This window comes from Dicentrarchus labrax, unplaced genomic scaffold (assembly GCF_905237075.1).
Source record: "Dicentrarchus labrax unplaced genomic scaffold, dlabrax2021, whole genome shotgun sequence".
Taxonomy (NCBI): domain Eukaryota; kingdom Metazoa; phylum Chordata; class Actinopteri; family Moronidae; genus Dicentrarchus; species Dicentrarchus labrax.
Genome location: NW_026136706.1, coordinates 375,637 through 395,518, shown reverse-complemented (window position 1 = coordinate 395,518; position 19,882 = coordinate 375,637). Strand labels below are relative to the sequence as shown.

Below are 19,882 nucleotides of genomic sequence, written 5' to 3'. Positions count from 1 at the left end.
AAGATTGTAGCTTTGATTTGCACACAGCAGCTCTGTGATTTCACTGTGTTACTATAGTTACTGAGTCTGTCTGACTTTATGCTGTAATATGAGGGGCAGTGTGATCGTTAACCCTCGTTAGAAGCTACCAAAATACCGGGAGTGAGTTATGGTGATTCTTTTCTTTTTGTGTAACTTGCTAACGTGCTAACCAGCTGGAGCTCGCTTCGTTGTTTTCCGTGTGTGTGTGTGTTACGTTGTGTGTGTGTGTGTGTGTGTGTGTGTGTGTGTGTTACGGTGTGTAAATTAACTTGATCTACATGCACCGGAGTTAGCGATAGAGCTACTGTGAAAAAGAAAAAGTCAAAACTAGCAGGGATTCATTAGTTTAGTAATATTGTGTAACTACGACGCTCACTAGGCTGTTTTGTGGAGTCAAACACTGCTTTATTATTCTATTTTATAACTTAGGACTACTTTGAGCCACAATGAGCTGTTGTACTTGTACTGTATATATATATATATATATATATATATATATATATATATATATAGATAGATGTGGCCATACCAGCAGATGCCAACATCAGAAAGAAGGAACACGAAAAGGTTGAAAAGTACCAAGGGTTGAAAGAACAGCTGGAGCAGATGTGGAAGGTAAAAGCAAGCGTGATCCCAGTGGTAGTAGGAGCACTCGGGGCAGTGACCCCCAAACTGGGGGAGTGGCTCCAACAGATCCCAGGAACAACATCAGAAGCGTCAGTCCAGAAGAGCGCAGTCCTAGGAACAGCTAAGATACTGCGCAGAACCCTCAAACTCCCAGGCCTCTGGTAGAGGACCCGAGCTTGAGGATGACACAGATACCACCCCAAGAGGGTGAGAGGGAAGTTGTTTTTATGCTGCCTTACAAGTAACACTGAATCTGCCTTGTTTTACAGGTGACCTGATGAAGCTCAGGTGTTCCTGGACCCATCAGAGGAGAGAGACAGCTGCAGCATCAGGACAGTCTGAAGGACACGATCACATAAAACTTATAGCTTTTAAAAGTTATAGGTTACACAACATGTGTAACCTGGAATAATGAATGAAACAAAAATAAAATGTTTTACTTTTAAGAAGAGTTTTGGTGATTTTTAAATTCAGTAATAAGTGTGGTTTTATATAAATAACATGTTATTTCACAAAGGTTTTTATGAAAAAGAGTTGAAAACCTTCAAACTTTATTATGTTGGAAGAGAAATTACATCACAATATATAATATAAATGATAGAATATTCAGCATATATACAGCATTTTTAATGGGGTTCAAACATAATTGTAGCTTTTACACATATCTGAAGGTTAACTTTGGTAATAATACTTTCAAGTCAAAATATCAGACTATGAAATATGGATAGAGTACAGTACAGTTGGTTACTTAGCAGTTTTTAAACCACATAAACATTACTTTACTTTACGTTACTTTATTAGATGACTAATTCCTTCAGATATGTTGACATGTTGTACAGGATAAAGTATTCCAGGCATATAATATGTTTAACTTCACTGGGCTGTGTGGACTGTAGGGTCAACCCTGTAGGCTGTACCTGTAAAGACAAGCATTTATTTAGATCAGGAAGCTTACAGACCAATTGCATGCGAGTTAAGCCATCCCACGTGATGCTGCTCCGCCAATCAAATCTGTTTAAACAACAGTGCGACTCTGAATACAGAGATGAGAGCGATGAGAGGCAAGTGACAGACGGAAAGATAAGTTAGTGATACATGGAGAGGAAACGGAGAAATGAGTGAGCACGAGACGACAGAAAAATAATGAAGCACTGCAACACAGGACCATGAAATAATTAATTAAATAATCCAATTCAATTCAATTTTATTTGTATAGCGCCAATTCATAACAGAAGTTATCTCAGGACACTTTTCAAATGGAGCAGGTCTAGACCGAACTCCTTATAACATTTACAGAGAGCCAACAGTACCACCACGAGCAAGCACTTGGCGACGGGTGCAAGGAAAAACTGCCTGTTAAGAGGCAGAAACCTAGGACAGACCCTTCGGCTCTAGGTGGGTGGTCGTCTGCTTCGACCAGTTGGGGTGAGAGAGAGAGAGAGAGAGAGACACACACACACACACACAGGCAGAGACAGAGACAAGAGAAAATAGTGAAATAATTATATATGTTTTTTACATAAAATGAATCAGTATTTTAATGAATTAATGACACATTCAAGTAATTATTTAATGGTGTATTTATTTATTTATTTATTTATTTAATGTTGGCACTTTTAGTCCTCCATAATGGGACACTGTAGATAATGACATCAGTCCATTTCAGTTCATTTCTATCATTGTCAGTGAATGAAAATGCTACATGCATGTGTGTGCTGGGTTGCAGATTCATGACACCATCTAGTGGACCAATAGTAGAAGTACAGCTGCTGATGCAAGCTTCCTCTGCCCTAACGCTGGTTTTCTGACAGCATTCAACTGACACTGATATGAAAGAGAAAATAACAGCTGATCTTTTTACAGGAGAAATTATGTAAAGGATTATTTCAGTTGATGTGCACATGAATGATTTGTGTTTCCTCTCCAGATCAAAGTGTTTGTGAGCTGATGTGGATGTGAGTTCAGCAGCATGAGTCAGTGTGAGGACAGAGAGGAGGGAGTCCCTCCCTCTAAAAACTCTCTGTGTGGGGAACATGACAGCCAGACCAAAGCTCAGAGGTGAGATGAGGATTTCCAACTTCTCCATGTCACAGCTCACCACTCAGGTCACTGCACCACCATTATTCACACTCAAAGCTCCGTGTGTGTTGTGTTAAAGCCCAGAGCAGCACTGCTGCTGTGTACTCTGGCCCTGAAGAGAACTTTTCCTAATGTAAGTTCAATGGAAGTGATGGAGGACAAAAACCACAGTCCTTGTTATGTGTAAAATTGCATTGTGAAGTTCAGCTGAGGATAATATGAGGCTTCAGCAGTCTGACTGACACAAATCAAGGCTTTATATTCTAAAAGTTCCTTCTTGAATTCTATAGTAAAAATACTTTACCTGCCATGGTTTATAAACAACAATCAGGATACATATTCTCTGGTGTCTTAGACTTGGACCTGGACCTGAATCCAGCTGTTTGTCCTTCAAGAGTGACTGGTCCAATGAACGCTTCATTGATTTTAAAGGACGACAACCCTCTGCTGCAAAGAGGTAAACTGTTAATATGTAAATGGTAAATGCACTGTACTTACATAGTCTTTCCAACCACTCAAAGCGCTTCACTACATGCCACATTCACCCATTCACACACATTCACACGTCAGTGATACAACGAACACAGTCGCCCTTTATGTTTCTTACATACATTTATAGTCTCACATCTCAAAGTTCAATGGAAGTGACGGTGGACAAAATCCACAGTCCTCGTTCTGTGTAAAAATACATTGAGTGGCACAGAGAAGTCTTAGTCTGAACTTAGCTTGCTGCTGATGTACATGAGAGTTCAGTTTATTATTTGTCACTAACTGTAAAATCTGATCAGAAATCAGTAAATTTAGTCCGGGTTTGGTCCAATATTTTATGAAAAAATAACTCATACACAGACTTCATATTTTATTGGACTTTGCTTTGTTGATCATTTCTGATATTTTATTTTCTCAATAATTTTAAAGGACAGCCTGCATCTGCTGCACTGGACAGGTAAAAAACAGGCAACAACAGCAAAAATAGAATAATGTTATTTATTCTATTATACGAATTTCAGATATATTTACACGATTTAACACACTGAAAAAAATTTGTAGTGATATTTACTTGGAAAAATCTAGGAAAGTTTTTGCACTTAGAAATTGAAAGTAAATTCTACAAGGGCGATCATCAAGCAAACTTTACTTGCAGATATAAGTTTCTTTTACTAGCAAACCTCAGGTAATTTGCTGATGTTTATTAATATGGTTATTGAATTTTACTCTCTCATTCTTTGTAAGTTTTACTTAAACTCTGACTGCTTCAAACTGAAAAATCTCACCTAAAACCAATGGCTTTTCAAGGTAATTTTTAAATACGTTTTCTAACTTTTATTTATGGACTATATTTAAGTAACATTTACACAACATTTTACATAATTTTTCTGCAGTTTAAATTGCCTAAATTTGTTCTTGTTTTTGTTTATTGAAAAAATGACTTTAAAAAAAATGAGGCAACTGTTTAATTTAACAACCCATTTATTTAGTGAAAAAATATTTTTTCAATAAAACATTTTCCAGAAAGTTTGCATGGCAAAACAACAACAAGGTATAGTTCAAGGCAGAAAACCTAGGAGAGATCCTTCGGCTCTTGGTGGGTGGTCGTCTGTCTCGATCAGTTGGGGTGAGAAAGAGAGCGAGACAGACAGACAGACAGACAGACAGGTGCACAGCAACAACAGTAATGGCAATCTAGCAGGACCATGGCAGGAGGCTCCACCAGGATCGATAAGAACCTGCGAGACGAGAAAGCACAAGAACTCCGGGGGAAGAAGTGAAGTTAGTAACATGCATTAATGGAACATGAATGAGTGCAGAAAGAGAGAGGAAGAGAGGAGCTCAGTGCATCATGGGAAATCCCCTGATAGTCTAGGCCTATAGCAGCATAACTAAGGGATGGTTCAGGACTCACCTGATCCAGCCCTAACTATAAGCTTTATCAAAGAGGAACGTCTTAAGCCTACTCTTGAATGTGGAGAGGCTGTCTGCCTCCCGAACCACAACTGGAAGCTGGTTCCACAGGAGAGGAGCTATGTAACTGAAGGCTCTGGCTCCTGTTCTACTTTTAGAGACTATGGGAACCACAAGTAGCCCAGCATTCAGAGAACGTAGTGTTCTATATAGGATATATGATAGGGTAGTATGAGCTCTTTAAGATATGAAGGGGCCTGACCATGAAGAGCTTTATAGGTGAGGAGGAGGATTTTAAATTCTATTCTACATTTTACAGGGAGCCAGTGCAGAGAAGCTAGTACAGGAGAGATGTGATCTCTTTTTCTAGTTCCTGTCAGTACTCGTGCCGCAGCGTTCTGAATTAATTGGAGCATTTTAATGGACTTATTGGGGCAACCTGATAATAAAGAGTTGCAGTAATCCAGCCTTGAAGTAACAAATGCATGGATTAGTTTTTCTGCATCTGTCTGTGATAGGATGTGTCTAATTTTTGTAATATTACGTAAATGAAAGAAGCAGTTCTGGAGGTTTGCTTTATGTGGGAGTTAAATGACAAATCCTGATCAAAGATAACTCCAAGATTCCTGACAGTGGTGGTAATGGCATTACCTTGGCCTGTCTTTAGACAGTGAGTCTAAAAAATTGTGTTACTTTCTACATAACAATAGTTTATTTGAGGATTAGCACAGAGACAGCTCTGGTTAAAGTTAATAATGACCTTCTGATTGCTTCTGACAATGGACTTGTCTCTGTACTTGTATTATTAGATCTTAATGCTGCATTTGACCATTGACCATGATATTCTTTTACAGAGACTTGAGCATCAAATTGGCATTAAAGGAACCGCACTAAGCTGGTTTAAGTCATATTTATCAGATCGGTCGCAGTTTGTACATGTTAACGATGAATCTTCAATAAATACTACAGTTAGTCATGGAGTTCCACAAGGTTCTGTACTTGGACCAATTATTTACTTTATATATGCTCCTTTTAGGCAACATTATTAGGAATCACTCCATTAACTTTCACTGTTATGCAGATGATACGCAGTTATATCTATCGATTAAGCCCGATGAAATTAATGAATTATCTAAATTACAAACATGTCTTAAGGACATAAAATCCTGGATGAGCAGCAATTTTCTGATGTTAAACTCAGAAAAAAACAAAATTCTTGTTCTTGGTCCCAAAAACCTTAGAGACTCACTGTCTAAAGATATAGTTACTCTAGATGGCATTACCTTGGCCTCTAGCACCACTGTCAGGAATCTTGGAGTTATCTTTGATCAGGATTTGTCATAACTCCCACATAAAGCAGACCTCCAGGGCTGCCTTCTTTCATTTACGTAATATTACATAGATTAGACATCTCATCACAGACAGATGCAGAAAAACTAATCAATGCATTTGTTACTTCAAGGCTGGATTACTGCAACTCTGTTATCAGGTTGCCTCAATAAGTCCATTAAAACGCTCCAATTAATTCAGAACGCTGCAGCACGAGTACTGACAGGAACTAGAAAAAGAGATCACATCTCTCCTGTACTAGCTTCTCTGCATTGGCTCCCTATAAAATGTAGAATTGAATTTAAAATCCTCCTCCTCACCTATAAAGCTCTTCATGGTCAGGCCCCTTCATATCTTAAAGAGCTCATAGTACCCTATTACCCCTCTAGAACACTACGTTCTCTGAATGCTGGGCTACTTGTGGTTCCTATAGTCTCTAAAAGTAGAACAGGAGCCAGAGCCTTCAGTTACCAAGCTCCTCTCCTATGGAATCAGCTTCAAGTTGTGGTTTCAGGAGGCAGACACCCTCACCACATTCAAGAGTAGGCTTAAGACATTCCTCTTTGATAAAGCTTATAGTTAGGGCTGGATCAGGTGAGTCCTGAACCATCCCTTAGTTATGCTGCTATAGGCCTAGACTATCAGGGGATTTCCCATGGTGCACTGAGCTCCTCTCTCTTTCTGCACTCATTCATGTCCCATTAATGCATGTTACTAACTTCACTTCTTCCCCGGAGTTCTTGTGCTTTCTCGTCTCACAGGTTCTTATCGATCCTGGTGGAGCCTCCTGCAATGGTTCTGCTAGATTGCCATTGCCAATACTGTTGTTGCTGTGCACCTGTCTGTCTGTCTGTCTGTCTGTCTCTCTCTCTCTCTCACCCCAACTGGTCAAGACAGACGACCACCCACCTAGAGCCAAAGGATCTGTCCTAGGTTTCTGCCTTTTAACAGGCAGTTTTTCCTTGCCCTTGTCGCCAAGTGCTTGCTCATGGTGGTACTGTTGGGTCTCTGTAAATAATGTTATAAAGAGTTCGGTCTAGACCTGCTCTATTTGAAAAGTGTCCTGAGATAACTTCTGTTATGAATTGGCGCTATACAAATAAAATTGAATTGAAAATTGAATTGAATAGCTAACTGCTAATGTTAATGAAGCTAGCGTGTATGAAAAACTTTTGAAAGTAACGAAAAGTCGCTAAAAGAAGGAGTAACTCTGAGTGCTTAGGTAGAAATAGTCTACGTTTAAATGTTAAGTGGGAAAATAACTGCTGTAACGAGTAAAACAAATTTAGATTTAGCGTTCACTGACAGAGCTACAGCACCAACCAGTGTACACAGAGCAGGAAGTAAACCGGAAATGAGTCAGTACGCTTACCGTAGCACGTCACACGTCACAGACACTGAAAAAGAAGGGGGGAGGAAAGAGGACAGAGGAGAAGAGAGAAAATGGGAGAGGAGAGTGGAAGAAAGAGGAGAAAGGAGAGAGAAAAGAAAACAGGAAAAGGTAGGAGAGGGGAGAAAAGAGAAGCGAGGAGAGATAATCATTACCCCAAATTTCACTCTATTTTTCAAGTCAGGAATATGATTTAATTCATTGACATTTTAGATTTATTTCTCATGAGATATTGAGTTAATTTAGAGACTTTTAAGAATGCATTCCCACTCATGCACTGTGTAATAGGCCATATAGTTTAATTACATCTATGAAAATATCGTTTTTGTCATCTCCAACTGAAAGAACCACCAGAATACACTTACAATAAAGACTACTTATTGAAAGGATGCATTTTGTTTCTTTTATTGACTTGTTATAAAAGGCAATGATCAGCCTATTTTTTTTCATTGGCGGAAATGGGCTTCAATATGTATTACATTTTTGTTTGTTTAAAAAAAAACTGAAATATGAACCATTTTTGAAAATCAAATTTGGAGAATATTTGAAAAAAAAAATCATTTTTTCAAAGGGACCAATAAAGGCTCCATTTTTAAAAATTAGATTTTTCTGACAATTATTTGATGGTTCAAGCAAGTTGTATTTAAAGGGGAAGTGAATAAGAATTCAATATAATGTACTCAAGTGAACTTTGTGATCTGAAAATGTTTGAATTTACCTTGTAGTCTTTGATGAGTTTCCCTGAAGAATCCCCCAGGAATTCCATCAGGGCACAAATAATGCCCTCCATTTCTCTCCCTGACTCTCACAGATTCACACACAGACTCACACACACAAACCTTTTTTGTTCTCACTGTTCTGTTACCAATTAAATATGAACAATTTCAATAAATAAACAATTTTTTTTTTCCCCCCCCCAACAAAAATTTTATTTTAATTTTTTCGAGGTTGGACCGGTAAAATTACACACGGGGCCAGTAAAAGTCGAATCTACAGGCCAAGCGGGCCAGTAAGAAAAAAAATGTATGTTGGAGACTGGTGTGTGTGTGTGTGCGTATGTGACAAAGAAAGATCAAGTTTGGGTCCCAGCAAGGCATCAAATGTCTATAATCGGTCTTGTTTGGGAACCCCTGTTTTACCTGGCTGATTGAATCTAGAAGCGGTCGTATTTTGGTCCGATCTACTCCGCCTTTTTTGCTGAATATCTACTGCAATTTTTGGAGTGTAGAAGTCCAGCTTAGTGAGAAAAGTTCTTTCCAAGGGAACCGTTGTGATTCTTTTGAATTCCTCCTTGATCTGAAAAAAGGAGGTACGATTATGCTATTTACTTTTTTCTTTTAAACAAACACTATTTCTTAATGGATTTATAAATGCAACACACAGACACTTGAATCAGAATAGAGAACAATGAGGCTTCATTTCGAATTATGAACAAAAAATAGACGAGGGAATTAGAAATAAAGGGATCCATATAAGGTGATGGTCCTTAGGAAGCATGGGGAAGCAAATTATCACAGCGAATGTTTTTGGATAGATCATTTAAATTTTTTTAAATTCCCACAAATTAATCTGAATTTCAGATACTTAAGGCTAATCAGTAGCTCTATAACAACTCCAAAAGATGGAAAATGCATCATTTCAACAAGTGGTGGTTCTTTTAGTTGAAATATGACACAAAGTATTTTCATATATGGAATAAAAATATACAGCCACATTAAGAAACAAATCTGAAATGCCAATAAATTAAATCATATTTAACATGATAAACTGAGTGAAATTTTGAGGGAATGAACATCTCTCCTGTCTTCTGTTTGCTCTGTCACAGTAAGATTTTAGATTTGTGGCAAACTAAGAGTACACTGCAAAATAACAAAAACCATAGCTTCCTCTTTAGCTTAATTAAAATAATTAGCATCAGGGTTTTGGTGAGGTCTGGCAGAGGCTGCTGTGAAGCTTGCGGCCTCTCCAAGCTGACGCTGTGGATATGTGAAACGTTTTTTTCTCCTCCCTTCCCCACTCCTATGTGTAGCGGTTGTGAACTCTGTCGTTAATTATGCGAAGGAAACTCTCATCATTTTGGCAAACCCGCCATTTATCAAGAGCATCTAGCAAAGGATTAATCATACAGTCAGTCTCGGTTTTACACACACACACACACACACACACACACACACACACATATGTCTCACTGCAAGTGCAAAATAAATAAGAGGTTAGCTGGTTAGCTAACGACACATGTCGCACTGGCCACATTATATAAATAAAGAAAGAAAATCACTGTCAACTTTACATTAAAAGAACATGCTCGACCGTTCGCGAGCTATACGTTTCATAAACAAAATAAACCACTCGTTTAAAATTAAGACAATTAGGTAACACTTTATAATGAGTACACACTATTAAGCATTAGTTAAGCATGAATAAATAATGAAATCATAATTTATAACGCATGAATACACATTAGTATGTAGTTTATAAACACAGTTAAAAATGTTTTATTCATCATTGATAAGCACATAAGTTATGGATTAGTAAATACTGAATTCATCATTTATAAAGCATGATTCTGCTGTAAATAGTCATTACTATGTGGTTTATAATCACAGTTATAAATGTTTTACTCTTCATTGTACTGTACATTTCTGCATGCACTTGCACATCCACTATTCAGACATGTATTAATGATTAGTGACTGTGTTAGCAGATGTTCTATAAAAACTCACAACAAATTTATTTTCTAATGATGGCCTATAAACAGTTATTAATGCAGGAATTCATCAATTGAGGCAGTTACAAAGCACTTACTACTCGTTAATTAAGTATTTTGCACGAGCTCATCTAAAGTGAGCACTATCTATGGCTTATTAAGCATTTACAAATGAGATATAAAGGCTGGCAATGCCTCGAGACTCACAAAATGTTCAGTTATCTTAACAGACAAAGGAGAGACACAACACAAAGGGATATAGAACATATTGTATTGATATTTATTGCAACTTCCCAACATATTGTATGAAGACGAACAAGGGTGGTTTATGAAGACATGCTATTGTTGTGATCTTATCTGTTTGTGACGTGTACGTTAAGCTTGCAATCCTACTAATGCAAAACAAATACATTTTACTCAAACTATTACTGTGGCTCTCTGTTTCATCATGACTGCATTCACAGTTGGGCAAAAGCATTACGAACAAATAATAAAATATAGTAACGCTGGGTCCAAGCAAAAGTTAGCTTAGCTACTACATTTACATGGCTAACAACGAAAGTTAGGTGTCACTAAAACATACACAGTAGGAATATACAGCCAACTTTCCTGTTTACTCCTGACAGAAGCACTCATTTAAGGGTATACTCCCTCTTGTGGCTGAAGGAAGAAATAACACATTTCTATTACAATGCCTGGAGAGCAGGGAGCACAGTGACTCTTTTAACAACATAAAGCAATGCACATTTTAATGAACATGAACTGCTATAATGCAATGAAATTAAATGAAATAAATAATATTAAATAATATATATGGGTGGTGGCTTTTCCTATGAACTAAACAGTATAACTTATTTTATGACCTTGTCCTCACATGAACATACATGAACTTAAAATATTATACTGTAAGCCTGTAAAATTAAACATAGAACAACACAACATCATATAAAAAAAAAAAATTTCAATTCAATTGTATTTGTATAGTGCCAATTCATAACAAGTTATCTCAGGACACTTTTCAAATAGAGCAGGTCTAAACCGAACTCCTTATAACATTAATATAGTTTGTCACTCACAAAAACAAAAATCCCTGCTGAACAATCCACATACTATGTGATGATATCATAGTACATATAGATTACATGAATTGGTTACATTACTTTGCTCCCTTGTTTTTTCCCGAGCCACATAAGGTGACTGTATATAGCAGAATATACTTTTTCCCTACAACCTAGGCAGGGACGTCTGGTATATATGGGCTAACAGGGCTAAGCCCTCCCTGTCTTTTACAGTAAAGATGAAAAACTATTATTAAAAACCTTAGAATATATTGTTTTGAATTTTGGAGGAACCTAGAGCAGCAACAGCACCAAACAGTAGCAGAAAAAACCCAGGATATATGATATATCCTGGGTTCTTCAAACTTGATTTCCACTTTTGTAATTGAATGATAGCTTCTCATTTTATGCCAACACTTACAATTAATTATATAAATGCCATTGTGCCTAAACATAGAAAACCCCTGTGTTAAATTTTTTTGTGATTAGATGATAGATTTCCCTTCTAATGCAGTTTGACTACATGTTCTAAGTACACTTTATGTGAGCTCTTAAGTCAGATGTGGTTAGACAAATACTTCTCTAGTCATAATGACTGATTACTGTAGTCCTAATTTCTTTTATTTGTATATTTGGACAGTGTAAGCTGGTTAAGTATCTAATTTCCCTGTTCTGGACCTTGAGAGAATGGAACCTGTCTGTTAGACCCGATCCCAACTAGGCTGCTTAAAGAAGTTGTTCCCTTAATTGGCACTTCTTTACTGGATATGATTAATCTTTCTTTATTATCAGGATATGTACCAAAGTCCTTTAAAGTAGCTGTAATTAAACCCCTTCTTAAAAAGTCCACTCTTGACCCAGGGGTTTTAGCCAACTATAGACCGATTTCTAACCTCCCGTTCCTCTCTAAGATTCTGGAGAAAGTAGTCGCCAAAGAGTTGTGTGACTTTCTACATAACAATAGTTTATTTGAGGATTTTCAGTCAGGATTTAGAGTTCATCATAGCACAGAGACAGCTCTGGTTAAAGTTAATAATGACCTTCTGACTGCTTCTGACAATGGACTTGTCTCTGTACTTGTATTATTAGATCTTAGTGCTGCATTTGACACCATTGACCATGATATTCTTTTACAGAGACTTGAGCATCAAATTGGCATTAAAGGAACTGCCCTAACCTGGTTTAAGTCATACTTATCAGATCGTTCTCAGTTTGTACATGTTAACGATGAATCCTCCATAAATACTAAAGTTAGTCATGGAGTTCCACAAGGTTCTGTACTTGGACCAATACTATTTACTTTATATATGCTCCCTTTAGGCAACATTATTAGGAATCACTCCATTAACTTTCACTGTTATGCAGATGATACGCAGTTATATCTATCAATCAAACCCAATGAAATTAATCAATTATCTAAATTACAAACATGTCTTAAGGACATAAAATCCTGGATGACCTGCAATTTTCTGATGTTAAACTCAGAAAAAAACGAAATTCTTGTTCTTGGCCCCAAAAACCTTAGAGACTCATTGTCTAAAGATATAGTCACTCTAGATGGCATTAACTTGGCCTCTAGCACCACTGTCAGGAATCTTGGAGTTATCTTTGATCAGGATTTGTCATTTAACTCCCACATAAAGCAGACCTCTAGGACTGCCTTCTTTCATTTACGTAATATTAGAAAAATTAGACACATACTATCACAGACAGATGCAGAAAAACTAATCCATGCATTTGTTACTTCAAGGCTGGATTACTGCAACTCTTTATTATCAGGTTGCCCCAATAAGTCCATTAAAACGCTCCAATTAATTCAGAACGCTGCAGCACGAGTACTGACAGGAACTAGAAAAAGAGATCACATCTCTCCTGTACTAGCTACTCTGCATTGGCTCCCTATAAAATGTAGAATTGAATTTAAAATCCTCCTCCTCACCTATAAAGCTCTTCATGGTCAGGCCCCTTCATATCTTAAAGAGCTCATAGTACCCTATTACCCCACTAGAACACTACGTTCTCTGAATGCTGGGCTACTTGTGGTTCCTATAGTCTCTAAAAGTAGAACAGGAGCCAGAGCCTTCAGTTACCAAGCTCCTCTCCTGTGGAACCAGCTTCCAGTTGTGGTTCGGGAGGCAGACACCCTCACCACATTCAAGAGTAGGCTTAAGACATTCCTCTTTGATAAAGCTTATAGTTAGGGCTGGATCAGGTGAGTCCTGAACCATCCCTTAGTTATGCTGCTATAGGCCTAGACTATCGGGGGATTTCCCATGGTGCACTGAGCTACTCTCTTCCTCTCTCTTTCTGCACTCATTCATGTCCCTTTAATGCATGTTACTAACTCCACTTCTTCCCCGGAGTTCTTGTGCTTTCTCGTCTCGCAGGTTCTCATGGATCCTGGTGGAGCCTCCTGCCATGCTCCTGCTTGACTGCCATTGCCAATACTGTTGTTGCTGTGCACCTGTCTGTCTGTCTGTCGCTCTCTCTCTCTCTCTCTCTCTCTCTCTCACCCCAACTGGTCGAGACAGACGACCACCCACCTAGAGCCGGAGGATCTGTCCTAGGTTTCTGCCTTTTAACAGGCAGTTTTTCCTTGCCCTTGTCGCCAAGTGCTTGCTCATGGTGGTACTGTTGGGTCTCTGTAATTAATGTTAAAGAGTTCGGTCTAGACCTGCTCTATTTGAAAAGTGTCCTGAGATAACTTCTGTTATGAATTGGCGCTATACAAATAAAAAAAATTGAATTGAATTGAATTGAACATCAGTAAACCTACTCTAGGCTAGATGGTTTACACCGGCTTCCTCACCATGTTAAAATTCTCTGAAATGACTTCACTCCAATACAGAGTGGATATCTCTGGGTAATGGGCATTCATGCACTTGTCACTCTTTTGTAAATGGTGAATGGACTGTACTCATATAGCGCCTTTCTAGTCTTTTGACCATGCAATGCGCTGTACACTACATGCCACACTCACCCCTTCACACACATTCAGCAGTTGGCACCTTGCATGGCAGAATGGAACAGAACGGAAACTAATCATTCCCACACACACTCATACATAGCAACGGGAGCAATTTCCCAAATTCATTCCCAAAAAAAAGACAATGCTGGTTTGATTGAGCTTGGTCGTGGTGCTTTGCATATTACGTCTAGATGGTCCACTGCAATAGTCACTGACCAGTCACTTTGCTTTCATCATGCATTCCAGGATAAAGTCACTTTGTTTTTCTTGTACTTCTGTAGCACCATCAGAAGTGCTTTTACAGTTGTCATAAGGTTGGGCAAATTTCTCTGCTTGCCAGCTCACAATGCTCCATTATGTCCTCATTCCAACTCAAAGCTGTAATTTCCATGCATTGTATTTATAATTCTACCTAAACATAATGGTTATGTGTATTTCTAGCCTAGGAAGGCCTGTTGAAGACCTGATGTTATTTTCCGTGATAATTTCACTACAATTAGTGTCACTGGAATTATTGCAGCACACGATCCAGAGGCCTCCAACAATGAGGGCAAAGCTGGACCTAAAACTGAGGGAGACCAAAATTAATTTAATATGTTGTCCCCTTTTTCATGGGGACATTTTTTGACAAGAATGTCTTTACCTTACCCCTGTGTCATTGCCCACAATAAAGAATTAATATTATTATATTAATATATATATGGTAGTGTAGCTTATCTGAATATGTCCTTAGCGTCTCTAATATTTGTTGTCCCAAAAATGTGTAGTAACGTTAGGCATACCCAATAGCACCAGTACAGGGTCCATAAAATTATTAGGCTTTAAAGAATAGTAATTGATATGCTCCAACTGTCAGCACAAGTCTGCTGTCTTGGACACACACATAGACACTGCAAATTCAACACATCCGAAACCACAGTAAAAAATATGTCCAAGGTAAACACTCAGTCACTCCAAATAACATACCGGCTTAAAAATATTGTCCAGTATATGAGTTCAGCATGATCACTTGGAAATAATATTCTTATCAGGTATTTATCTACAGTGGAAAGTCCACAAAACAACTACAGTGAGATCACTATTGGTGATATACATAAGACCACACCCTGCAATGCAACAATTAACCATAATGCTTGTTTATGTAAATTAACCTCAATATATATAATCAAACTGTTCAAATTGTGTATCTTCCCACCTGCCAATTCAGTATAAAATCCCCACAGCAGTTTTCTAAAACAGCAAAAAACAAAAACAAAACAAACAAAATCAGCCAGCACACACAATGGTCACCACAGCAACAATATTTACAGCTTCAGAAGCATAGGATGTCTTTTTATGATGTTTGCTCAAGTTATTTAGGACATGCATACACAACTGTACTAATACAGTTCTTGTCTTCCAACCACTCAAAGTGCTTTTACTACATCCACACAGATGACTGATTTCTAAGTGTAAGGTTTTTAAGTGTATGTATGTTTGTGTGTATGAACTTTATTTCCACTTTTATTACACCATGTACCTTTCCATGAAGCCAAAGATGAATTTCAAAATAGGTGGACAATAAAGATTTTTATTCTAAGAGCTGGATGTTGAAATCAACACTTTAACTTCAGGTAACTTCACCTTGTGTTTGTGTTTGAGAGGGCAGACATAATTTGGGCTAATTCTTCATGATTTCTCTACAGAGTGGACCAGGAGAGCTCAGAAGCTCCCAGTGGTCAGTCTGTCCAGCAGCATCAAATAGACCTGGACTCCATATTTATGGTCTGTACATGTACAAAAACTACCTTTACATCTGTTCAGATAATCTCCATACTGCGATTTTTAGATCAGTGGAATGTCAGTCTGTCCAAAAATGATCAGCTGTTTGGTTCCATGATTTGGATTTGATTGAGTTATTCATATAATATTCTGTTCCAGCTGCTGGAGGACAACATTGTCACTTTTGTGAAGAATGAACTGAATAGGTTCCAGAGTTTTTTGAGATCAGATTATTCAGAATGCTTGGAGACTCAGAGGAAGGATGAGGAGGTGTTGGAGACTAAAGATGAAAAGCAGAGGAGAAGCAGCAGAGAGGCATTTCTGAAGATCACACTGTACTTCTTGAGGATAATGAAGCAGGAGGAGCTGGCTGACTGTCTGCAAAGCAGTAAGAGATTTAACATACAGGATGAAAAATACATTTACTAATATCTCATTAAATGGAGGGGAATATGTTTGTATAAGGAAATGAAATTGTAATATGTACTTAATCTATTAATTTCATTTGTTGTGTGTTCATTCAGGAAATCCTGTTCCAGTTAGTTTCCAGCGTAAACTTAAATCTAACCTGAAGGAGAAGTTCCAGTGTGTGTTTGAGGGGATTGCTAAAGCAGGAAACCCAACCCTTCTGAACCAGATCTACACAGAGCTCTACATCACAGAGGGGGGGACTGCAGAAGTCAATAATGAACATGAGGTCAGACAGATTGAAACAGCATCCAGGAAACCAGACAGACCAGAAACAACAATCAGACAAGAAGACATCTTTAAACCCTCACCTGGAAGAGATGAACCAATCAGAACAGTGATGACAAAGGGAGTGGCTGGAATTGGGAAAACATTCTTAACACAAAAGTTCACTCTGGACTGGGCTGAAGACAAAGCCAACCAGGACATACAGTTCACATTTCCATTCACTTTCAGGGAGCTGAATGTGCTGAAAGAGAAAAGGTACAGCTTGGTGGATTTTGTTCATCACTTCTTTACTGAAACAAAAGAAGCAGAAATCTGCAGGTTTGAAGAATTCCAGGTTGTGTTCATCTTTGATGGTCTGGATGAGTGTCGACTTCCTCTGGACTTCCACAACAATGAGATCCTGACTGATGTCACAGAGTGTACCTCAGTGGATGTGCTGCTGACAAACCTCATCAGGGGGAACCTGCTTCCCTCTGCTCGCCTCTGGATAACCACACGACCTGCAGCAGCCAATCAGATCCCTCCTGATTGTGTTGACATGGTGACAGAGGTTAGAGGGTTTACTGACCCACAGAAGGAGGAGTACTTCAGGAAGAGATTCAGAGAAAAGAAGCAGGCCAGCAGAATCATCTCCCACATCAAGGCATCACGAAGCCTCCACATTATGTGCCACATCCCAGTCTTCTGCTGGATCACTGCTACAGTTCTAGAGGAATTGCTGAAGACCAGAGATGAGAGAGAGCTGCCCAAAACCCTGACTGAGATGTACATCCATTTCCTGGTGGTTCAGTCCAAACTGAAGAATGTCAAGTATTATGGAGGAGCTGAGACAGATCCACACTGGAATCCAGAGACCAGGAAGATGATTGGGTCTCTGGGAAAACTGGCTCTTGAGCAGCTGCAGAAAGGCAACCTGATCTTCTATGAATCAGACCTGACAGAGTCTGGCATCGATATCAGAGCAGCCTCAGTGTACTCAGGAGTGTTCACACAGATCTTTAAAGAAGAGAAAGGACTGTACCAGGACAAGGTCTTCTGCTTTGTCCATCTGAGTGTTCAGGAGTTTCTGGCTGCTCTCCATGTCCATCTGGCATACATCAACTCTGGAGTCAATCTGCTGTCAGAAGAACAGTTAATCTACCATGAATCTGCAGTGACACAGTACTTCCACAGTGCTGTTGACCAAACCCTAAAGAGTCCAAATGGACACCTGGACTTGTTCCTCCGCTTCCTCATGGGACTTTCACTCCAGACCAATCAGACTCTCCTACGGGGCCTGCTGACACAGACAGGAAGTGGCTCACAGAACAATCATGTAGCAGTTGAGTACATCAAGAAGAAGATCGAAGAGACTTCTTCTGCAGAGAGAACCATTAATCTGTTCCACTGCCTGAACGAACTGAATGATCATTCTCTAGTGGAGGAGATCCAACAGTCCCTGAGTTCAGGAAGGCTTTCCACAGATAATCTGTCTCCTGCTCAGTGGTCAGCTCTGGTTTTCATCTTACTGTCATCAGAAGATCTGGACATATTTGACCTGAAGAAATACTCTGCTTCAGAGGAAGCTCTTCTGAGGCTGCTGCCAGTGGTCAAAGCCTCCAACAAAGTTCTGTAAGTGGGATTCATTCATCTATAAAGACACTGTTATCTTTACCTGTAGAAATACATTAATCATGTATTACTTGTTTCCTTCCTGTTGTCTCTCCAGACTGAATGGTTGTAATCTTTCAGAGAGAAGCTGTGAAGCTCTGTCCTCAGTTCTCAACTCCCAGTCATCTAGTCTGAGAGAGCTGGATCTGAGTAACAATAACCTGCAGGATTTGGGAGTGAAGCTGCTTTCTGCTGGACTGGAGAGTTCACACTGTACATTGGAAACTCTCAGGTCAGGATTCCTCAACCCATTCAACTGTATTTACAATAACGGATAAAGACCTAACCTGTGTAGGATTGTGTCTGCTAATATGATTTGTTAAAGGACCTTTCCATAATTTTCTCTTGTTTTTGCTTTTGTTGTTTAATTATTAAATACTACAGGTTAGTTTAAATATTTATTCTAAATTTGTGTCAAAAAAGCCCAACAACCAGCAACTGCCAATATATTTACCCAGGATGTGTGGAATGCATAGGGGGCAGGAAAATCTCCACTCCACTAATTATAACACTAGTGTTTTTTTAAAGTAACTTGGTTTGTTTACCTGCCACTGGCGAATCAACACATGGTTCTTCTCTTCCAATGCCACTTCCCCAGCACACCACAGCAAAGAAAATCACACTGGCCACTACAGTTCAGAGTCTTGCACTGGGTTGGGCACCCACGGGAGGCAAAAACGTGTAACGGGTACACAATACATTCATACAAATTTGCGGGTACGGGTAAAAATAAACTAAATGTGGGCAGGTAGCGGGTGAGAATGGAAATTTGTTTATTTTGTGAAGAAATCGGTAATGAAAAACGACTTTGCAGTCTTTAACATTTACATCAATTAAATATCATTAGGCCTAATGAAGCGGCAGGATTTGTTTTTATTTTGAAAGCTGTAAGCTCGCACATCCTGTGAGGAAACATATAGCTGCAGCAGGAGCACAGGTGCTGTGCCAGTTAACAGAAACTTGTCCAATAACACAACTCTCGGACCACAGAACCGCAGTAAAGTTGTAGTAAATGTGTGGCTTGGTGCACACATTGAAGGACCTGAGCCTCCTCAGAATGAACAGCCTGCTCTGTCCTTGCCTGTTGAGGGCCTCATTCACTGGAGCTGACAGTAGCACTAAAAGAGGTAACTCTTTTAATTGAATTGAATAGAGTTGTTGGAGAATCCCTAAGCTTGTCTATTATAGGCAAGAGGCATCACTTGGTGTTAATTTTGTTGTCCAACAGTTGTATTGAGTATATTTTTGTTTCCTTGGATCATTCATTGTTGTGGCTTTTGTATTGAACATTGACTGTATACAGTAATACACAGCAACAGCGAGGCTCTATGGATGGTAATCTGGGTCTGTCAGTCTGTCATCCACTTTGTTCCAGACCGAAATATCTCAACAACTATTGGATGGATTGTGATGGAATGTGGTTCAGATACTCATGTTGCCTCAAGGTTGAATTGTAATAACGTTATTGATCCTCAGACTAATCATGTAGCGCCATCATAGGGTCAACATTTGAATGTGTCCAGTACTTTGGTTTATGAGCAAATACCTACAAAAGTAAGGACATTCCTTTCCTCCTCAAGTGAACTTAGTGTTTACTGCATTAGCAAATTAACAACTAATATTATATGTACTAAACATGAATGCTAAACATGAACAAGCTAGCATTATCATTTTGAGTATATACTGATGTTGCC

General features: G+C 38.8%; 1 protein-coding gene and 1 long non-coding RNA gene across 2 annotated transcripts in view; both read left to right on the top strand.

Annotated features, from left to right (window-relative positions):
- LOC127365092 (uncharacterized) overlaps nt 1-19,882 on the top strand; it is a 54,472-nt gene that overhangs the window by 8,138 nt on the left and 26,452 nt on the right. The gene's annotated exons all lie outside the window — the stretch shown is intronic.
- LOC127365041 (NACHT, LRR and PYD domains-containing protein 3-like) overlaps nt 1-19,882 on the top strand; it is a 32,453-nt gene that overhangs the window by 1,828 nt on the left and 10,743 nt on the right. The window contains exons 2-7 of the mRNA XM_051402732.1: nt 2,576-2,706; nt 3,083-3,184; nt 15,767-15,845; nt 16,002-16,230; nt 16,367-18,149; nt 18,247-18,420. Of these exons, the coding sequence (XP_051258692.1) occupies nt 2,618-2,706; nt 3,083-3,184; nt 15,767-15,845; nt 16,002-16,230; nt 16,367-18,149; nt 18,247-18,420 (2,456 nt within the window). The 5' untranslated portion in view covers nt 2,576-2,617. The remainder of the gene's footprint in view (nt 1-2,575; nt 2,707-3,082; nt 3,185-15,766; nt 15,846-16,001; nt 16,231-16,366; nt 18,150-18,246; nt 18,421-19,882) is intronic.